The following is a 23,706-nucleotide window of genomic DNA, read 5'->3' on the forward strand; positions in this document are numbered from 1 at the left end:
TATAAAGAATTAAAACCGGTATCGCAAAATACACTAGAATGGTTGGGACTGTAGTCTATTTCACGATACCAATAAAATATTTTCTGTGTAATTCCTACATTCCATAATTTATTTACAGGTATCGCAAAATAAATTAGTCTCTGTGGGACTGTAGTCTACTTCACAATAGCACTTTTTTTTTCTATTATTATTATTACTTTCAATAAATTATTTACCAGTAGCTCAAAATATAGTAGACCGGGCAGGGCTGTAGTGTACTTCACATTAGAGCGAATGTTTTCTCTATTATAACTAGGTATTAGTAAATAATTTACCAGTTTTGCAAAATATAATAGATTGGTCGGGACTTTAGTCATCTTCACAATACCGCAAATATATTTCCTATAAATTGTTACTTTCAATATATTTTTGGTATCACAAAATACAATATTCTGGGTAGGATTGTAGTCTTCTTCACAATACTACAATTCTTTTTCCTAAAAACTTTTACTTTCAAATAATTCCTCCCCATTTTAAAACCTAGATACAATAGACCGGGTGGGACTGCATTCTACTTATTATAACTGGGAATTTTTTTTAAATTATTACTTTTAAAAATTTAATTCAGGATCGCTTAATAAGACCTTACTGCATGGAACTGTATTTTACTTCACAATACCCATTAAATATTGCCTCAAAGTCTTATTTCTAATTAATAAAATACCAGTAGCGCATATTACACTCCAGTCTACTAGTTTTTCTTATATTATTACTTTTCATTAATTATTCACAGGTATCGCTAGTTATACTACACCGGGTGGGACTATAGTTGCTTCATGATACTGCATAAATTTTATTGGAAAATTTTACAGTGAAAATTTGTTTAATCTAAATACCAGTATCCCTAAAGAACCTAGTTTAAAATTAAATCTAATTTATGATTACCTAAATCAATACTTCACCTAAATTAAGTTTGCAACTGTCACCTAACACATAACATGACATACACATAAAACAACTACAAATCACAAAAACTTCACAACCGTCCAACCCCACTTACCTTTCTGGTTTTTACTGCAGTTATTCCATACTATTAGTTTTTTTCTTACAGTTGCATTATTCACTCCAAATCCAATTGTCATTTCTCCATTTTATTTTCCTATTTCTCGAAATGATAACTTTCGTTCGTCCATTTACTAATAGAATTTCAATCCACACATTCTTTCTCTCCACTGCACCTTTATAAAAATCTGTTACAAATAAACATTACCTTGCTCTTCACTAGTTACAAGTACACTTATTTGCACAGATATTCACAACGATCCATATAACATTCTGAATACCTATTGCGTAGACCTAATTATTTATTTACTCAATACAACTTTTATTTCCTTATTGCATCACTTCTCATACCTCATCCGTCCCGAATGGCAAACAAATGAACACACAACATCAAAACACTTACCTCTGGTACTACCAACACTTTCACTACCATACTCTGTTCCACTACTATAATCCAACCTCTTTGGCCTACTTGTTCGAGCACATACATCAACATTCAAACCAACACCATCATGATGCATAACTGTCCGTTTAGTCTGAAGATCGCAGCACTGTCCCAAGGTCCAACGGGTAGTGCAAGAAGGCACCAAGTCGCACAATTAAAAAAGTACACAGCAACCCTCAACACTACTAAAATGACATCTTTTTTCCTCCATTATTTTCTACCAATTGAAATCCGATATATAATTCACTTGAACTTGTAAAAGTTTTGTATCGCGTATCCAAGCCTATCCCTTGATTCTAATGGCATGATCCTGAATACATTAATCCTGTGATACATGATACTTATTGTTTTAATTTAGTACATCAAAATATCTTGGATACAACAAAAATTGTGATGTAGCAATGAATCATGATCGTATTATCGGATAAAATAAAAATCCGAAAATTAATTTTATTTTACTTCCAAACATTGTATTGTAATATTTTTGTTATGTCCAGAATCTTCCGATGTACTAAATTTAAACAGCAAGCGTTATGTACCACAGAATCAATCATACAGGATCATGCCATTAAGAATCAAGGGTAAACTTGTATACGTGTTATGGAACAATTACCGTTGATAATTTGCAGAGTTATCGTGGCAATACTGCCAATATTAAGGATTTTCAGTAATTGTTGCTAATTTAGACGTACATTTACGGAACTACGGAGCATTACGTATGTATTACAAAGACAAACTTACGGACGTCTCAAAATCAGCATTTTGTACGATAAATATCGCTCATGTAAGCCTCTCTTGTAATAAGAAGGTAAATCTTCTATAAAGTGTTCAACATAAATATGGATCCTGAAACTTATTTTAGCTTTTTTAATTATTGAGGAGTTTGCAAACCTGTGTAATTTAAATTACTAGATGGATGGCTTATCTTTTTACTGTATAGAAGTGGTGTTAATTATTTTGTAGAGTCTATAGCATATATATAGTGTAGAGCATAAACTTCATATAGTTAGTTTAGTTCTTGTTGAATTGTCAGCATGAATGTGATTACTGATGGATGTCGATGTGCCTGGAAGTTGTCAGCACTGCCTTAGTTAAGTTGGCTGTTTGTGTCTACGTGTCTATTTCCTTAAATATAACTTTAAATTAATTATTTATAAACCAAATTGTTCCTTAAGAACGTCACATTATGATTCCGGTTCAAATTCGTAATCCCCACCTTCGCTGCAGGCTTCACACCATTTTATAGCAGCTTTGTGCAGAAGTTGCCGCTACACTTATCAGTAGAACAATTTGTTTGCAATAACTTGAGTGTCAAAACCGTTATCCTTGTACTGGCTTCTGAGTTGTAAACCGTGCTGTTTTTGACTGGGCAGAAAATTTTATTACTCTATGGATGACTAGGAAAAAAAATGTGAGCAATATTTTCAGTACTCGTCAGTGCTGTGTAAACATTTAACCTCGGTAACGAGCAAATTCATGTGTTCACATGATGTTCATGTTGCAAATAAACTTACAATACAAAACTCTGACGCAAAATTATCATAGAATTCTTTAAAATAATGCAGAGCGTGATGAACATACTGATAAATAAAATATATTTATTTTATTTATTTATTTAATATTGTAACATGCCCACCAACAGCCGAGGGCTTTAGCGGTGGGCACAACACATATATACAAGGACAACATATAAACAATACAAACAAAATACAAACAAACAAGTAAAGTTAAAATAAGTAAAACTATTAAAAATAAACATCAAAATATAAAATGCATAAAAAGAAATACAAAACATAGACATTACATTATAATGAAATTACTAATTGCAGGCTTATGTAAAAATTAATTAAAAAAAAAAAAATATTATTACCTAGCTACACTTTCACAGATTAAGATGATCAATTTTATTGAAATTAGAAATGAGTCGAAAAATTATATCATTCTTTTTATGGTATGTACATAAGGTAGAAGTTAAACGGCTGTTAAATTGGGGAATTCTAATGCCAGTATTATCAAGAATGTACTTACAATTTAATTTTGAACAGTAACAGTTTTTAATAAATACATAATCCAGATAGATACGGCGTTCAGAAAGAGAATCCATAGTAATCTGAGAGAAGTTTTTAAGTTTAATTATTTTATCAAATTTATTCTGAATGGATTCTAATTTATTGCTATCGGAAGGATTAATTGAATTCCAAATAACTGAACAATATTCTAACTTAGATCTAACAAGTGATAAATAAAGACAAAGAAGAGAGTCACTGTTTGTAGCATAGAACGTAATATATTTGATTAATGCTAATGTTCTATTTGAACTAGTAACTAAGAAATTTACATGCAAGTGAAAATATAATTTTGAGTCAAGTAGTATACCTAAATCTTTTATAGAAGAAGTGATTGGGATTATTTTATTGTTAAGAACATAATCATATTTTACAGGATGATATTTCCTAGTGAAGGAGATAATTTTTGTTTTACTTGTGTTAAGAGTTACTAAATTTAATAAGCACCATTTATTAATTTCATGTATATCAATTTCAAGTAACAAGCAGTCATTGATAGAGTTAATACTTCTGGAAATTTTAAAATCACCAGCAAACAATACACCACTCGAATGTTTAGGTACAAATGTAATATCATCAATGAAAATATTGAAAAGTAATGGAGAGAGAGTGCCACCCTGCGGGACCCCAGATGGAACTTTAAAATATGAAGAATAACTGTTGTTGATGGAAACAAAAAAACATCTATTATGAAGGTAGTCGGAAAACCAGGTTACAAAATTGCCACATAAACCAAATTTAGCAAGTTTACTGAGTAAAATATCATGATTAACAGTGTCGAATGCCTTCGCAAGGTCAAAGTAGCAGGCATCTACCTGACCCCTATTCGTTACCTCATAATAAATAGGATTCAGAAAGGACACAAGGTTGGTTGCTGTGGTCATACCAGTTCTAAAACCATGTTGTGAAGGAGATAGTCGGTTTTTAATTGGGAAATTTAAGAATTTAAAGATAATTTTTTCAAATATTTTAGAAAAACCATTAAGGATGGAAATAGGACGATAGTTAGATACCTTTAATTTAGAACCGCTTTTGAGAATGGGAATTACCCTTGCTATTTTCCATTTGGTGGGGAACGTTTGACTTTTCAAACTTACGTTAAATAAATGTTTAAGAAGTGGTATTAATACGTATGAACAGCCTTTAAGAACAAAGTTAGGTATTCCATCAGGACCGCATGACATAGAAGATTTTAGGGATTTAATACCCCAAAGCACAAGACTTTCAGAAATAACGGGGACCAAAATGGTATCATGGTTTGACGTTGATACATTAACATTATGATTGTGATTAGTAGATGAATATACATTAGAAAAATATTCAGCAAAGGTATTGGATAGCAAAACAGGATCAGAAGACACAACATCATTAACCTTGAGAGAATACTCTTCACGGTAACCATTTCTCATTATTTTTACATAGCGCCAGAACTTTTTAGGGTAAGACCTTACTTTGTTATTAATATGTCGAGTCCAATTGATTTTGTCACGTTTGATTAGATATTTAACTTGCTTCCTGTAGAATGAAAATTGGGAATAGTAGATCATGTTTCTTTTCTGTAATTTATGGAAGTGTTTTTTAGCTTTTAGATTAAATATTAATTCACTCGAGAACCAGCAAGGGTATTTAGTAGATTTTTTAGAAATAACAGGAATAAATTCATTCATACTGTTACATATGCAGTTAGAGAGTTGATCCACTAAAAAATTAACATCTGTAGATTTATAGAATAAAGACCAATCAAAATTTTTTATGGAACTAAAGAGACCAAGATAATCCCCATTTTTATAATTTTTGAGTACCAAAATTTCAGGATGCGAATCTCACATGTACATTTTACTCCCGCTGCTAGAATTCATAGCTTGAATAGTAAATGTTGCTTGCCACCATCACGTGCAGATAGCAGCATGAAACACACTGAAATTTTAAGTGATTAGAAACAGCTCTTATAATAAAGTGAAAAAGACTTAAAAAAATCAATCATGGCTTTGGCTTGTTAAAATTCATCACACAGTTAATACTATAAAGTTTCTGCACATTTTTGAGGTTACACTTCTATGGCATTACTAAAATATTAACTTAAAAATTTTAAAACGCACATTATAACACAATGTATATGTTTGTAGATATGTTTTAGTTAAAACAACTGAAATCAGTCTATAAATACATTTTGCAAACAAACCTTAACCTTAATGAGCTGATTCAGTATTATTATGTTGTTAAATTTTAAAAAAATGTTTTTCCAGTGATGAGATTTGAACAATTTAAAAAATTTGTCCTTGAGCTTTTGCAAGCAGCATGCTCTGCAGCTGTGCTACTTACTGAGCCTATTGGGACTTATAAAGGAGAATGTGTGTTAGTTTCATTGAAATACCAGTTTTATTGTGTGTTTTAAAACTTGTGATTACTTTTTACTATCACTATTTAGTTTACAAAATATATTTCAGGGTAGGTTCACTATCATAAATTTTCACCAATACGTTTGGTATGTACCCTAATGTTTACGAAAGTGACTACACACGAGTTTATGTTGCTACACATGGGTCCGCCATCTTCACAACTTCGACACCGTGGTTACAAATTTCATTTCCATTCAACTTCTGTTCCATTCACAAAAATACACCTCCTAAGAGCTAAGATGTTGGCAAAAAAAATAATTCTCACATATTTGCATATCTTCTAAACATTCTGTAAAACAGCATTGCAATATTTAAAGTCTTTTATTGGTAATGTACCATTTTAATTGTTGGTTAGATTATCTACTAAAAATACTATGAATTTATGTGAATTGTCAGTTAGGTTAGCTACATTAATTATTCATTGCATATTATTAACTTGCATACTAAATAAATGTTTTATTAATGTACCGGACCTAAGCCAACAAATCGTACTTTCTTGCAAAAATCTGCACAGCGTGAGAAAAATCTAATCTCAGTACCTACCAACATATATTAGGCTTAATGTATTCAATTAAGCCAATACTATGAAATACAAAAAAAAACCTCTTTGCAATGATTTGCAACTGTTAACAACATGCAAATGCCTAATTTAAAATACTTTTTTTTTTTGTTTTTTATATTTGACCACAACAAAAGATGTTTCAGTTTCAGATTATTATTCTCCTTCTCTTTTCAGTTTTAAATGCAAATTTATTCTACTGTGCTTCCCGTAGCATAAACTTAGTAGTTATTATTTGAAATAATGATAAAAATATAAAATGCTGCTGGTAGATAGACATGTGTGCTCTATGCGGTCTCTCTGCTTGCTGCCATGAAATAGAGTGATGCAAATTGGTGGTTAGGTTAACTGTAAAACATACCAAGATAGATTTTTTTTTTAAATTCTTAAACTTGTGTAGGCTTGTGAAAATCCAAATGCAGCGCTATTAATGTTGCAGACACAAATCAAAGTACAATATGAACCACTTTTGGTGAAGTATAATATTCTTTATGGAATTTTTTTTTTATTGTTGAGTAATCCCAAACTTGTGACGTGGGGAGTACTTATGGAGGAGTTGAGCATGTCTTGGTGGGTTACCCACTCACTGTATTACTGTCTAGGACTGACTCACATTAAGTACTCGGGTGACTATGCCGTGCCGGTGGGCAAGCCATTCCGCATCACTTGCCAGCTGAGCGAGTATGAGTCAGTCAAGTGGCAGCGGGACGGACAGTCCATCTACACGGACTCCCATTACCGTATAGACGTGGAGAGGAGTAACGGGAGTGTTTTTTCCCACCTTACCGTTGATTATGCTCAGCCCGTTGACTCCGGAAGCTACAAGTGCTTCACCTTTGACAGCACCAGCTACCAGCTCTTTGTCATCGGCGGTAAGCCCCTTCCGTGTGTGCGAGATGGTGCCGTGCTGTTTTCCGGTCGTTTCCCCGGCAGCTTACGTAGTCTGGATACCAGAGTGTGGTGTGCTAAACTGGTCAATCTGTTTGATTTGGTTTACCGTGGTAATTAACCCAGCATGCAAGCAGGCTCACACGTTAACGTGCTTGTTAGAAAAGTGTTGAAAACTATGTAATGTTTTTTATAGTTTTTAACTTAATTTTTTTCATTTTAAAAATCAGTGGTAGGTTCTATATTTTACTGGATTTTACTGTAATTAGAGTTGTCTCTATCTTAAATATGTTGCTTGATTTGTTGAAGTGGTGTAAGCTCAGTAAGCTATATTGTCCAGTCAGTGGAAGTTCAGTAAGCCTCATTGTCCAGTCAGGGGAAGTTCAGTAAGCCTCATTGTCCAGTCAGTGGAAGTTAAGTAAGCCTCATTGTCCAGTCAGTGGAAGCCGAGTAAGCTTCATTGTGCAGTCAGTGGAAGTTCAGTAAGTTTCATTGTGCAGTCAGTGGAAGGGCACGTTACAGATGTTTGACCTGGAATGGATCAGTCTCTATCATTAAGCACACGTTCTTGCCAGAATTAAGCTTCTTGAAAAGACGTTCTACCACACTGTTTGGACCTGTGTGCAGGTGCCGGCCTCACATCTGCTTCTAATGACATAGGGCGGATTTTTGGAAAGTTATGTTTTATGCAGATTGGTATTGCACCCATTCCTCCCATTATCTATCCACCACCCAGTTGGAACTTTTCCACTACCTACTCAACTCTGGCACCTGTAAACACAATGTGCCAGAAGTAGAGTAGTCAACTTGGATAGAATGAGTTTGGCCAGAATTGTTACATAATATGAAGGCGCATAATTTTTAGCATCTCTAAATTGTAGCATTGTGCTGAATGTTAATGACCTGACAATTTTTTTTTTTTCCTTATGTTTTGAGTTGCTATTGTGCTGAAGTTGAATTTAGGTAGCAAGAGGTATGCATTTGCTGTCATTTCCATGGGTGTGTCACTGTGGAAGTTGTAAGCTAATTTTTGTTCTCATTTTCAACATTGCCATGTGAAAAAAAAAAATTTTCTCGTTTATACAGTACTGAGCTCTTCAGTGAGATGTGGTGTGCCAAAGTAATTGTGACTATGAACAAAATATAATTTTGTTTTTATTTATTGTTTAAAGTTAGTAGTTACAAGTGATGGCTAGCTTAGAGAACATTGTCAAATTTAAATAAAATCACTAATAATACTGTTTGCTGTTCTAAATACACATATTTTTGTTAAAATAAGCTTATTCAGCTGGCTTAAATATTTGCAGATGTAAGTTTGTTGGTGAATGCGTAAATTATTTTCTGTGGTGTGGTTTTACAGCTAACATTGTAGTTAGTAACTTAAATTTTAACAGAATAATAACAATATTTTCGTGGAACCTTTTTTTAGTGTGTGGTAATTTCTGTATCAGTTAAGTATTATTTTCCAAAAAGCATTTAATAGTTTTAACACATATGGAAGTTTTCCTGCAAGAACAATAGAGATAAAATAACAAGAAAGAGATACTTGCAAACATTATGTATCTTTTAAAAATTCAATCGTAAATAAAGTAATTTGTGTATGATTGGCTGTCTGACACATTTAAAAATTTTAATGACTTCCTCAAGGATAGCTAAGTGTTAGTTACTGGACAAATTTTTCAAGTTGAAAGTCAACGCTACTAGCAACTCTGTGACACAACTATAATTTATTCAAAAAGAATTTATTTAACTTTCTTTTTGAGTGGGAAATTCTCATTTTCCAACATGTGTAATGATAACATACTGAACCTGGTAGTTTGTCAGTTCTGTTTGGTTTCAGTAGATAGTGCTGTAATACACGTGGTTTTGTAAATCCTTTTACAGTTCACTTGGTCAGAGTGGGAGTAGTGTAACGTGAAACAGTTCCTATAGAAATATTTAAACATAGATTAAATGCATGTATGGCAAACAGTGATTGCATTGTTTGATGTAATGTTTATAAATTTATAGTGCTAAATATACATTGTGTCTGTCAAATGTGTTAAAATTTTGTAGATGGTATATTGATTTCATAGTTATTATTTGAACATTGAAAATATGATTTTTTACATGACATGTATATTTAATATTGTTGTATCTTCATTTTTAGGGATCACAATCAAGCCTAATTTTGAGCCAGATGGTGCTTACAAAGTGCTGAAACTAAAGTCGGAAGAATTAGTTCTGGAATGTACGGTTACTGGTGCGTCTGTGAATTACACAGTGGCGTGGTGAGTGGCAGCATTGTTGCAGGTCCTGAGACCGCTCTGTTTCCTCAGCATTCTCCCTTTCCCCTACTTTGTAACCACTTGTGACCAGCGCGCACTCTCCCGCTCTTTGACGACGGAGGGAACAAACAATGCCGTGACCAGTTTCAGCCAGTTCGCAGCCGGCTCCTGAACACAACATGACACTCCAGTGCCTTGGTGTTGGCTGTGTTTATGATACTAGTTGTTTTAAACTCACAACCCTCCTCTTTTTTTTTACTTGTAGCTTCATTCTTCAAATTGCAGTGCTGACACTAAAAAAAATAATTTAAAAAATATATATAACTAAAAGCTTGCATTAATTGCTAGTATCTTCATGGCAGTGGCGTAGCCAGGATTTATGTATTTTAAGGTGTAAAATAGTGCTATTTTAGCAGTTTTCGGTTCTTAAATTTAAATATTGTAATGGTAAAAATTTTATTAATTTTAATATGAAATTTGTTTGAGTGATGAATAAGAAATTAATTAAAGATTTGGTGCTAAGGGGGGGGGGGTTGAACCCCTAAAACCCCCCCTGGCTACGTCCCTGCTTCATGGTACAGTAAGCTAAAGAAAAAAAAATTTACTTCCTTTCATAGGTGTCTTTGTGTTGACCAATCCTAAATAAACATAATTATATTATACAACATTCCTAATTTTTTTTTAACATTTTGGAACTGAATTTTAGACGCACATTTTGCACAAATTATCAATATATTTCTTTAGTGACATGAATATTAAAATATAATGATTGTCTTTTTTATTTTTTTCCTCAATCACCACCGGGTAACAACTACTAGTACCATAAAATGGTTGAAACTTTCAGCTCAAAGAGAATATTTATTCATAAAATTATTACTTTAGATTTTTATATTTGATAGGTTATTTTCCAATATTTTTAAGAGTGTGTTTTATTAAAGAGACTCCAAATGGACTGTTTTTATTCACTACATTTTATGGTAATCATTTGGATAGGAAGTTGCACATTTCTAGCATGTAATTCATTACTTGGTATAATAGGGTATGCAGAGGCAAGATGGCAAAGATCATATACCATCCTTGTACATACATCTTATTTGGTTGGCAAAAGATAAGCAGGAAATGTTGTCTCAAATAAACCTTGATTGATTAAAATTGAAAAGTTAATGTTTCTGCAAAAAGGACTATTATATGTTCAGATACATCTACATACGTATGGGTACATTGTGCATGTAGAGTATTAATTGAATTTATAATTAATTGATCTTAAACTTGTTTTGTTACAGGCTGAAGAACAAAACTGCCATACCTGATAATGAAAGGTTTAAAACTGTCCAACCAAACAAGCTGGTGATAAAAAAACCTGAGGAGAATGATGCAGACACATACACGTGTGTGTTTTCATTCAGCAATAACGCGACAGCTAGCAGGCAGGAAGATATTCCTGTGATGGGTCAGTAAAAACACTTTCTTTATCAAACTATTGTAATTATTAACATTGCATTTGTTTTATTTTGGGAGTGATGATTTGGGCAATAATGGAAAGGGTAGTCACTGCACTAAATTTAAATTCATTTTAAATGCACTATCATCATATGACACTTTACAACAAGAATGAACCCTAACCCAATAAGGCCTAGGCCTTTGTTATGATCCCCCCAAAAAAAAAATTAAAGCTGTAACTCGGTAGAAATGATCTATGTGCTGAATAACGTACTAAAAGTCAAGATCTAATGTTGGGTTCATGGTTTTTGCATCCATAAAGGTTTAATTGTCATTTCCTGTACAATTGCACATTTTATGGTTTTGTTTGCTACAATTATAGTGAATAAATAACTGATAGTGTAAAAAATGTATTTTAATGCAAAGGTCCGCATCAACGACTAAATCCTAAAGCTTTAAAGGTTTTCCGTGTTTTCCTAAGGTTTTCTGTGTTTTCCGTTAAGGAAATGCATAAGTTCTTAAATATTAGCAGCTTTTTCCAAATATAACCCTTCATCTATTGAAAAAAAAGTTTTTATTTTTTAAGTGAAGAATAACACTAATTAGGTTTATGTGATAATTTAGAACTTGAAATAAACCTAAATCTTACCATGCAATTTTTTTAGAATTAACCTAATTCATTTTGATCCAATTATCAATCTCTCTGCATCTTCGAGTGGGTGCCAAGTGTGTTATTCTAGGAACCAACATTGAAGTACATTTCCTCCACCCTAAACGCTTTACCCATCCAATCGTGGACCTATAAGTAAAAAAGAATTTCCTAGGGATGTTTGGGTAATGCTACGATACCTTTAAAATCTATATTGCGACTGTTAACTAAAATACTTTTCATTCCTGTAAGAATAATTTTTTCATTCCTGTAAGAATAATTGTTTCATTCTGTTGTAAAATACTATTCTTTAAGTGTAAAATATTCTTTAATAATCCTATCATCATTTACGTAACATCCAATTGGTATTTTTTTTATCTCTTTGAAGTAGCTTTTGTCAAGCTGCCTGTATCTGAAAATGCTGCTGTATTAATCAAAATAGATATATCCTGCAAGAATGCCTTTGTCAAATGCAGGTCATACAAAGTGCTCATGGGTAGAAGAAGCAGTGCAAAATCAAAAGATGCAGGGATAACTTTCCTGGCAGTAATTTTCAAGTCTACAGCCCATCCTGCAGTTCGTCAAAGATGTGGAATGTCTTACTGTGAAATACTCTGCCGTTTTTCAGAGGCTTGAAGGCTTTCTTCTTCCCTTTACCGGATACAGCATACAAATGTCACAGCCTCATATTGCGTGGACTAATAAGTATGTGTGCTGTACTAGGATTTTGCTTTTTCAGAAATTCTTCTACTTTGTATATTTTACTCATGGGTCTAGGGCAGACCAGTTAAATTTTGCTGCCTACTTTATCCCCTGGTCCTCGTCACTTACTGTCTTAACTTACAGTTCCTCTGTGTCTGAAGTGTAAGCCATTTGTTTTTTCCATTCACCGTGAAATCAGTCTGAGGTACAGAGACAGTGGTTTTGCAGTCAAAACAATGGCAGATGATTTGCGCTATGCACTGCATCGCTGCTCTTCAACTTAGCAGACAAGACCCGTCCAAGTCTCTCAAACGCTACGGTTACTGTTTGTGCAAATGAAAAATTAAATGTGCACAGTGAACTACTTGAAGTTTTTAAGCACTGATTCAAATGTTTTGAGAAGATAGCAGCTTACCATAACTACTATAGTTGATCTCATATGCCGAAGAAAACTGAAGATATTCAGAAGTGAAGATTTTACTCTCTTCCTCAAGGACCAAAGGTATATCATGAGATCACCTGAAATGATGATAATTACCCATGAAATTTGCATGAAAAGTTGCAGAGAATTTACATAGACAATTTCACCATAATTAGTACTACAGTTCAGTATGCTGTTGGCAATGGTGAAACTTCATTTTTTTTTCCTTGATAGTTTTACCTGATGGAACTACAACCAATGATATCATTCATTGCATTTTTAGATCTTTTGAATTCATTGTAACTGTTAAGTCTTTTGATCACAAAATATCCCTGAAGACAGATTCTGTAGACAAATGATCCGTTCTTGGGAGAATGGTAGGACAGCCTGGCTTGAAACCTGGAAAAATAGTTCACATTCACAGACCTTTTTGAGTTCAAATTAGGCTGAGCACACACAGAATGAGACATGACACAATGCGACATTTTATCTGATAGTAGTTGAATTTCATGTATTTACATAAAAGCAATGTATGCAGAATCAGACGCGACACGACACCACAAAACTGTTGCAAACGGACACAAGTCGACAACATCGAACAACTGCTTCAATTTTGTTGCGAGCAGACTGTCTGATGGCTGCAGTGTTCTGCGCATGTGCGAGTATAAAACATTAGTCAACAAAAGCATGCCGTAGTGTATATACCCTTATTTACTCTATGGTAGTATAGCTGACTAGTTAAATAACTTTTTTCATCGGTACTTTGATTTGAGTAAATATTCACTTGTAACGTATTTTTAATCATTTTTCTTATTATGAAGCTGGATGCAGATAGATTAATATGTTTAGTACAGAAAAAATACCTATTTTATATAATCTGTCTTTGAAGGAGTATCACGACAACAATTTGTTTTCAAGAATATGGGATGAAATAACGTAACAGAAATACGTGTTAACTTGTCACAAGAGGACAATGTTAACCTGTCGTGCTATATAGTGTCGCGTCATGTCTGATTCTGTGTCTGCTCTGCCTTATATTGCTGTGTTGCTGTTCTGCTTATACCAGTCCGGTTTTTGACAGCATCACAAGCGTTAAGGCGTAAAGAGCACAGAATTTGCTGTCAAGATTTGACACCGCCATGTAAGGCCACCTGAAAATTTCAAAAGGTGCATCAAGAACTGCTTTATAACCATATGTGATAAGAGAAAAGGACTTAAGGTAGAGGCTTTAGAAATTGCGCGAGTGGAAGGGGGGGAGGACTCGTTGCAACCGGGCGGAAGCCCAATTGCAAGTGTAACAATCACTGTAAGCCATAGGTCTGGGAACATCTTGGAATCTAGCTTTTATACTAGCTATCAGTATATACAGTCTGTCCATAAAAGAATGTCCTAGTTTGTAATGTAATATTATCAACTGTAAGCATTGTGTGTTGGTTCGAGGTCTAGATTAAAGAATAACTCAAACAGATTTAGATAAAGGCATGCACGAATACTGTTTTGTTGTTTTCTCACTTTAGCACGAAAGAATGGCTCTTTCCCATTTAGAAGAGGTTGAACCTATAAACGTTTATTTAGCAACAGGATGGAGCCCCTCCCCATTGGAATCTTGTACGAGAGTGGTTGAATTTCGAGGTCCCTGACCGTTGGATTGGTCGTAATGGTCCAGAAGACAGATCTGTTTTTTGCTGGCCTCCACGTTCACCTGACATATCGCCATGCTATTTTTTTTTTTTCCTTTGGGGCTTGATAAAAGATTGTGTCTACATTCCGCTGCTACCTAATGATTTGCCAGAGTTGAGAAACATAATTGAAGAAGCCATTGCTTCCATTACTCAGGAAATGTTAACCAAAGTATGGGAAGAATTGGACATTTGTTAGATGTGTGCTGTATAACTAATGGTGCACATATTGAACTTTTGTATAAAGAACTAAGTTAGTTTACCTTCAATTTGATGTATGATTTGTTGTAAATAGGTAGTCTAAATTAATCTCTTATAATATACTATCGGAACTGGAACATTACTATATAATTAATAATATACTATAATATAATATATATATATATACTATAATAAACAACACAACCCCCTCCCCCCATTTAGAAGTACTGCATTCACAGCTTTGTTGTGGCCTGTGAATCCCCAAGAAAATGCGGCTTTTACCTGGTCGCAGGTAAAGTAACTATGTATTGAAGTTTCTCAAGTGGATGTTAATCTTACCATAATCGTTGTTAATAAAGATTAAAGATTTTAATCAAGTGCACATGGGTCAAAATTTCAGCACTCAAGCTGCTAGGAGAAGTGTTTTATATAATTGATGCCAAATTTCAGACATGGCATAAATGTTTTACATAACAGATACGAATGTTGACTTTTTGAAAACAAAAAATTATTATGTTGGTTTAATACTTGCAAATAATTCTCTATTTTAACTGTGTCTATTATAAAACAACTGAAAAGGCTCTTATTGGATCAGATGTAGCAGCTCTAGTAGCTGTATCCTGAAAATTTCTAATTATGTTTTAAATGGCTTTTCAAATTTTATGTTTAACATTTTAAAAAAAATTCCTTGTTTACACTTCATGTTTGAGTTGGTACATTATAGTCAACATAGTACATTAATGCAATACAATAAAATTGCAACATATAAATTACTAAACTACTTTTGCAATAATAATCTGCAATACATTTCCACCATTTCTGTCATAAAGCTTCATTTTGTTATATTCTTAACAACAACTGTTGGTCTGGTGACTGAATGTTCACTATTGAAGAGAACATTGCAAATAAAAACATGAACTTGTTCTTTGCATCCCCAAGAGGAAACCAACCAAATAAACATTTTTCTGTTTTTGCTTTTGTATATTTATATTTATTAAATTTTGTACTGAATATTGGAGATGTATGGGTTAGTTGTTAGTGGATAGCCTTATTAACTCCTCACTTGTTTTATTTTTAGTTTTTAGTCAAGTTCTTATGTTGTGTTGGGTTTCAGTTCCTGTGTATGTGCGGCTGCCGGCCTCAACAAGTGCTGTGGAGGGTGAAAAGTTGCAGATGAAGTGTACTGTGTTCGGACGACCCATTCCCACCGTTGAGTGGCTGTTCGGTGAGCAGTGTCTGCAGGCATTAATTGTGAAATTACGCTTCAAACTCTGTATGTGACCACTTCAAGTATTTTGTGTTGTTTCAGGCAATAACTCAATCAAGGAAGAGAAGGGAAGATACCAGCTCCTGGAATATGAGAATGTCCCCAATGCAATGCTTCAGATTGACGATACGAAGATGGAAGATCGGGGCGAATACACTTGCATTGTACGCAATATGTACTCCAATGAAACAAGTGCGACCACCATGGTCAGGGTGAAAGGTACGAAATTTAAGTTCTGTTTTGTAAATGTATATCTGTATTTGAATTATTAGCTTTTACATGAATAATAACCAGTTTTCGTGCCTTCATATTACACAGGTTGTTCACCTGTCTATCTGAAAACATAGAAATTGAAAGAAATTTCAATAAGAGGAATAAGCCTAGGCATACAGTAAAATTTCTGCGTAGCAAAAACCTGAAAGGACTGAATTTTTTAAATCATAATTGAGTTTGTTTATAAAATAAAAATATCAAAAAACTGTAACTCGACTACGTTAAGCTAAAAAGTAAGAATTGAGTTGGTTGCTGATTACTATCATATTCTAAATGAATTAGACAAGTCTTTTGGTATGTTTATTATCCATTTTTATTTAGTTCTATTGAAGTCTTCTTGCATTTCCACTTTAATGACGTTACACTTCAATTCAAATGCCATGGTTGTATGTTGTCAACAACAAAACAATAACTCTTCCTTTTGGATTCACCATAGTCTGTTAAATATCAAACATTATAGTATGATAGAAAATAACGTTCATGTGAAACCGCATCTTTCATCTGTCTTGCCTGTGCAGAGGTTCAGGAAGCCTTGATTAAGGTTCAGGAGGCTGTAATTAACAGCTGTCTCAAGTGGCATAAGTGACAAATTAAAGAGGTAGCCCGATGGCATGACACAAGTTTGCGATTGTAATGGGACCGCCACTTTTGATTTCCACAGTTTGGCTAAAAAATCATGACATTGTATTCAGGTAAATACGGTATATTTGTGTTAGTGTGGCGGAATGATAAGTGTAGTGCTCACTGGTGCTTCTGGCGTGAATCGCCTCTTAACAAAATGCTGTGGACTTGCGCGCATAGGAAAACTATAGGATTTCATTATATAGTGGGGAAATGAAAATATAATACAAGTTCCTTAAGTGCTTTCAAGAATCTGAAAGTGTGTTTTCTTGTCTAAAAATTATTCTGAGACATATTTCACTCTCCTAAAAATGCAGTTAAAAACATACTACGAAAACAGAACTACTCATCTTATATGCTTTTCATAAACATACACCAGTCTGATAATCTTGGAACAGTTTTCAAATCGCGTGGTTTTTTCTAAGCTCTGCTCACTTTGTGTTACTGGGTAGGCGGGGCCTTTTCTGAGATTTGTCACACCCTACTGAATATGTGATTAAAACTAAATTAGGGTTATGTGAGTATTTGGTATTTCAATCAAGATCAAAACATTCAGAATGTTAATTTTTGATAAGAAAATCTTTTATTAAATGTCAATGAAATAAAAAAAATTCCTAGATATAAGAATATTTGAGGCCCTAACGGATGTTGATTTGTTTTATATAAGATTACTGTAAGTTCAATGTCCATTATTTTCTTTTCTAATAACAAGAATAAATTATACTATCAATTAAAACTTTTAATCTTAGACATCATATCCATTCAGTGGTACAGGTTGACTTCAGATGTAAGATGCACTAAAGCATAAATTATCAAATGCAGGAACATCATTGAATATAATAAAATTTAGAATATTATAAGGTGACCTCAAACATAAGATAACCATGGACATAATACAATTGTAATTATAATTACACGACAATTTTTAAAATATAAGATTACTTATAACTCAGGATAATTTTAAAATTATTGTTCTCTAAAGAGTTATTTGCTATAACAATGTTATTTACTTTGCCATTTTGTATCTTTTTTTTTTTTCACAGGTGTTTGAACTTTTACCAAGTACGCCTAAAAAATGTTCTGTATGTAAATCAAATTAAATTGAGCACTCTTTTTTTAGTTTCATATTTTATAAGAAGAAAATTTCTTTCGTTATTAATTCTGAAAACCATTTCCATTTTGTAGGAATAGTATTCACACACACACACACACACACACTCACACTCACACACATATATATATATATATATATATTAGGGTGATGCTTAAAAATGAAGGTTAAAAAAATTAATGGTTCACCCTCTCATTTTATTCTCCCACATGTAAAATGGTCTAGAATTTTTTTTGGCTGTATTTAAAGCGAATTTAGGGGTCGCTACCAGCATTTAAAGTTTATAAAATTACCAATATTGCAGCACATGAACTTTTAATATAAGGAAATAAGTAATTTTAAAATACTTAAGCAACCAACCACCACTTTACCACGTTAAAGGGAACATTGTCGTGCTGGGACTCCCCTCCAAGCAACCTCACCCCTCCCCCCCTCCACAACCCCCCCCCCCCCTTACACCCCTCCAACCAACCCACAGCCGAGGTCATGTGTGTCAGAGTACCTGTCTGGGCCAGGGGGGGGACACTTCATAGGGCAAGGCAATCTCATTTTTCTAGTTGCTATACAGTTTTATCCAACATCTGAGCACGAAAATTATAATCAAAATACCACGTTGATTAAATAAATATTACATTTGTTTTAACATTTTATCAAATTTATGGCATCAATTGGTATTGTTGAAATGAAAATAATATATTTACTTAAAAGAAAATAAATTTTCGTTGGCATGTTGAACCACTTGTTTATCCAACAACACCATAATTAATGGCATCGGCGTTGAATTAAGCAATATTAGGTTTAATAAAAAACTTTCTAAAGAAATTTTGTTTCAATCATGTTGAAATAGTAATCTCGTAAAATAATATCAATGATTTCATGAACTACTTTATAAATCACTGTTGACTGTTATGAAACATGCCTGATTCGGCTACGTGTTGTGTTAACTACTGGTACAACAAGAGAAGAGATAATAATAATTAACTTTACTTTAAGTTTCCGCTTGACGAAACTAGGTATGTGTAAATTATTAAAACGAAACAAAATAAAAGTTTTGTGTAATTAAAATAGTGATGAGCATTTTGTTTTCATGCCCTACAGAATTTCCTCTTTTTAGGCTGTGTGTAGTCGCACGTTGAGGACAAGCACACAATACATTAATACCTAGGTACTGTTCTAAATGTCAATGAGTCTCAAATTCTGCTCAAACTTGCTACTTATGTACTTTAATTAGTCTAAATGTTTTGTATGAATTTTATTTTTAGGTCGAGAGGGAGGTGTGGGTAAAAATTTTGTATTGCGTATCCAAGTCTATGCCTTGATACTAATGGCATTATCCTGTGGTAATGATTCTTGCTGTTTTAACATTAATTAAAACAGCAAGCATCATGTGCCACCGGATAAATCATACATGATCATGCCAACAGGATCAAGGGATAAACTTGGATACGTGATATGGAACAATTACCGAGGTGAGGGTTGCGATAAAATTAAGTGTCTTTTAAATTTTTATGTTGAAATTAAGGTTTTTTTTCCCTTAACAATTGCTATACACCTGTCTTCAAGAAGTGAAGATACGAGAATTTGTACTTTCACCTAATCCATAAAGAATTGATGCCATTGGTTACAGCTTCATTTCAGTTTTTGTGGGAAAATTGTACAACTTAGGCAGTTAAATTTGCCAGAAATACACATTGCCTGTGTTAATGATTAAATACTTCTGCACGTTTTTTTATGCATTAGTTTTGTTTGCGATTTGTAATGCAATTCGGTAGGTACCTACGAAAATCCTAACCTTAACTTCAATCAACGTGATTCTACTAGAACAGAAATTGTTTCTTGGACATAAAAAAATGCAGCAATTTGATATAATCCAAAAATATGTTACATGTTATGCATTTTAACAAATGTTATGATACGTAAACAAAACATTTTTAACCGAAATGAGGTTAAGGCAAACACTGTCCCGAAGGTAAGAAATTTACTTATTGTTTTAAAAATATCGCTCTCCAAAATCATTTTATGTTACGTTTACCGATATTTAGTTAAATGATTTGCTTATAAGGGAAAAAAAAATAAAATCAATATTTTTATAAATATTAATGCATGCACGAAAAAAGTCACAAGCTCGCCAACATTCAGTTGAAGCTGCAAATTTCCCTACTATTCAAATTAGTGTTTTAAGCATATTAACTGCAAATTGTACTTTCTACGATCAATGTTGTATTTAAATTAAAATTTACTTATAATTTGAAACATAAGTCTTACTCCAGAAGGTACTTTATCTCGGTTTTAAGCCATTGCAACTTTGTTTTAATGTTTGTCAAGTTTGCATTTTTGTATAGCAACTAGAGCATTTCTGAATAAAAAAAAACGTAGAACAGCAATAGCATTGAGTGTCCACTCTGTACTGGTACTTTATTTACTCTATGGTCTGGGCACTGTGCCTGTCTGATCTGTGCAGTTGTTCATGTAGCTTATCCAGAGTGTTTTTAAAAGTAATTATGATTGTGAGTGTGGTTAAAGTTGGTTATTGAAAGTGATTTTGGTTGGTAAATTCATAGTAAGTGTTTTTGTATTCATTGTTCAAATAGTAAACCAAATAATTACACAACAAACTAAAAAATATTATTTACTTGAAAAGTTTTTATCTATGTAGGCTGCAAATTTATGAATTTAAACTGAAAAGTCATATAATTTATGGTTACTAATTTTATAACTATTAGTATTTACCATGGCACATAGTAAAAACTCTTCTGCAATTTCTACAAGGAAAAAGACAGAAATATGGTTGGTCGGACAGATGTCTAAAACGTTCATTCATACCAAACTTCCATCTAAACGGGAAGTACTGTCCGTATTTTTTTATTATAAAGAACAAGTAAAGCAAAAGATTCGTGAAGCTGCTTATTCGACCTCTAAAGATTTGCTAACCGTTTGGAATAAGGCTAGGATACCTACCAGACAGCAAATACATGTTGATAAAGTATAAAAGTTATTCAAAGAGTGGCAGAATCTGAAGAAAAATAAAGAGAACAAATCTAAAAGATCAGCAGTATTAAGACTAAAAAAAGAAACATGGAATTACAATTTAGATTACTTATTTGATGTAGCGCATGCAAAGGCACTGGAAATGATTCAAATTCAAGAAGATAGAGACTTTTTAGTGTTGCAGCGTGAAAAAGGACGTCCAGGGAAAATAGGTGGCATTGACAAGAAACTATCCAAGAAGGAAGAAGAGCAAGAGTGTAAAAAGGCTCGAATGGAGGTGCTTAAGGCAAAAGAAAGTGACAGTATTAAGGCAATCATGTGTAAATCAGAAATTCCTAGCATTTTTTCCGATGATGAATCCTCACATGAATACGACAGTGACTTTGAGGGGCCTTCAACATCTAAATCTGGAGAAATACAAAACATAGGACTAAAGAAAAGAGGAAGAAAAAAGCTGCTTAACAGAGAATTGACTACAAGCTTGGATGTTGCAAAAATAAGTGATCGCAAAGCAGCTCTTGTCCTTACATCCACTTTAAATCGGCTGGGATGTGATCCTGCAAAATATAATCTAAATTTTTCTTCTATACGCCGCCAGCGAGTTGAATGCAGACAGAGCATAGCAGAATATATAAAAAAATGAGTTTTCAGCTGCTGTACCTTTAACTGTGCACTGGGATGGGAAAATGTTAGAAGATATTACAGGACAGGAAGTAGTCGATCGTCTTCCAGTTTTAGTTTCAGGGAAAGGAGTGGATCAGCTCCTTTGCATACCAAAACTTGAATCGGGAGAGGGTGAAAAAATAGCATCAGCAGTTTATGACTCTCGTTTCCTGGGGTATAATTGATAAAGTGAAGAGTATGTGTTTTGATACAACTGCATCTAATACTGGATCACGCAAAGGGGCTTGTATTTTACTTGAACATAAAATGGATAAAGAAATGCTTTGGCTACCATGTAGGCACCATATTATGGAAATAATGCTCGAATCCATCGTACAAAACCAATTAGGACCTTCTTCAGGGCCAGATAATTTGTTATTCAAGAGATTCCAGAAATGTTGGTCATCGCTCAATAAAGAAGAATATCTAACAATTGAAAATGATGTAGAATCTATGGGCAGGGTAAAGAATCTTAAAGATGAAATAATTGCCTTTTCTCAAAAACAACTAAGTGAATATCAGCCAAGAGATGACTACAAGGAACTGTTGCAGCTAAGCATAATATTTCTAGGAGGAGCTCCAGAAAAAGGTGTATCATTTAAGAAGCCTGCAGGTCTTCATCGTGCTCGATGGATGGCCAAATCAATTTATTCTCTGAAAATATTCTTATTTAGAGAACAATTTAAATTGATGAAGCTCGAAGAAAAAGGATTGCTTGAGATCTGTATGTTCTCAGTCATTATTTACATAAAGTTTTGGTTCCAAGTTCCATCAGCATGTTCGGCACCAAGAAACGATTTAGAGCTCCTTAAAGAGCTGAAGAAATATGAGGAAGTCAACAGTGTTTTAGCAAAAAAGGCATTGAACAAAATTTGTGGCCATTTATGGTACATTTCTGAAGAACTGATTGCTCTATCTTTTTTTGATGATAACGTTGCAAATGCAACAAAGAAAAAAATGGTGGAAGCATTGAATAAAGAAGGAGCTGAATTCTCTCCAAAGCGCATCACTGTTGACCTGGACACTATTAATAAAAAAGGGCTGGAGGATTTTGTCAGCAGTAATACAAAAAGATTCTTTTCCATCGCCGGAATCAATTCAAAGTTTATTGGAAAAAAAGTTGAAGATTGGAATAAAGACGAAGAATATGTCAATATGAAAGAAATAGTGAAGTCATTCAAGGTAGTAAATGATACTGCAGAGAGAGGAGTGTCCCTTATACAAGAATATAATAAAATTCTTACTCTTAATGAAGACCAGAAACAGTACATTTTATTACTTGTAAAATCATTCAGGCAGAAGTATCCAGACTACAAAAAATCCACATTGTTGTCTGCCTAGTGGACTATAGCAGTTGGTTAGGTTTGATTTGAATAGTTTTTAAAAGACTCTGTGTCTGTACATATTTTTATTGCATCATTACATTAAAACAAAAATTTATACTGTTCGTTAAGAATCTAAATATATATATATATATATATATATATATATATATATATATATATATATATATATATATATATATATATATATATATATATATAATTTCAGAAACTTTATCACAGTATTACAAGACCATGTTTGATATCTATTTGTAAGGAAATGAAAATAAAAATAATTATTTGCCAAATTGTGTTTTTTTACCATTTACCAGTTAATTTATTATGTGATTAAAAACCAAATAGAAATAATTTTAGCATTTAAATTAGGTTTTAATAACATTTTTATACTGAACAACCACAAACAACTAGGTTGTAATAAAAAAATATTAATTCCCTACAAAAAAATTTTTTTTTGAAAAATTTTAATTTTGCAATATTTTTTATAACTTCAAAGCTTGGTAGCAACCCCTAAAAATTGTCCAAAAAAATTGAATAAAATACATTTTGTTTCTCTCATCAGGTAGAACAAAATGGTAGGGTGAACTACAGCAAAAATAAAAATAAATTTTTTTTGGTCTTTTAAGCATCACCCTAATATATATATAAATATGTATATATATTCCTGGCTTGGTGGTGTGATGTCA

General features: G+C 33.1%; 1 protein-coding gene across 1 annotated transcript in view; it reads left to right on the forward strand.

Annotated features, from left to right (window-relative positions):
* LOC134542373 (neuroplastin) overlaps positions 1-23,706 on the forward strand; it is a 63,864-nt gene that overhangs the window by 32,993 nt on the left and 7,165 nt on the right. Inside the window, exons 4-7 of the mRNA XM_063386555.1 lie at positions 9,548-9,668; positions 10,949-11,115; positions 15,872-15,982; positions 16,067-16,243. Of these exons, the coding sequence (XP_063242625.1) occupies positions 9,548-9,668; positions 10,949-11,115; positions 15,872-15,982; positions 16,067-16,243 (576 nt within the window). The remainder of the gene's footprint in view (positions 1-9,547; positions 9,669-10,948; positions 11,116-15,871; positions 15,983-16,066; positions 16,244-23,706) is intronic.

This window comes from Bacillus rossius, assembly GCF_032445375.1.
Source record: "Bacillus rossius redtenbacheri isolate Brsri chromosome 4 unlocalized genomic scaffold, Brsri_v3 Brsri_v3_scf4_2, whole genome shotgun sequence".
In the NCBI taxonomy this organism is placed as follows: Eukaryota; Metazoa; Arthropoda; class Insecta; order Phasmatodea; family Bacillidae; genus Bacillus; species Bacillus rossius.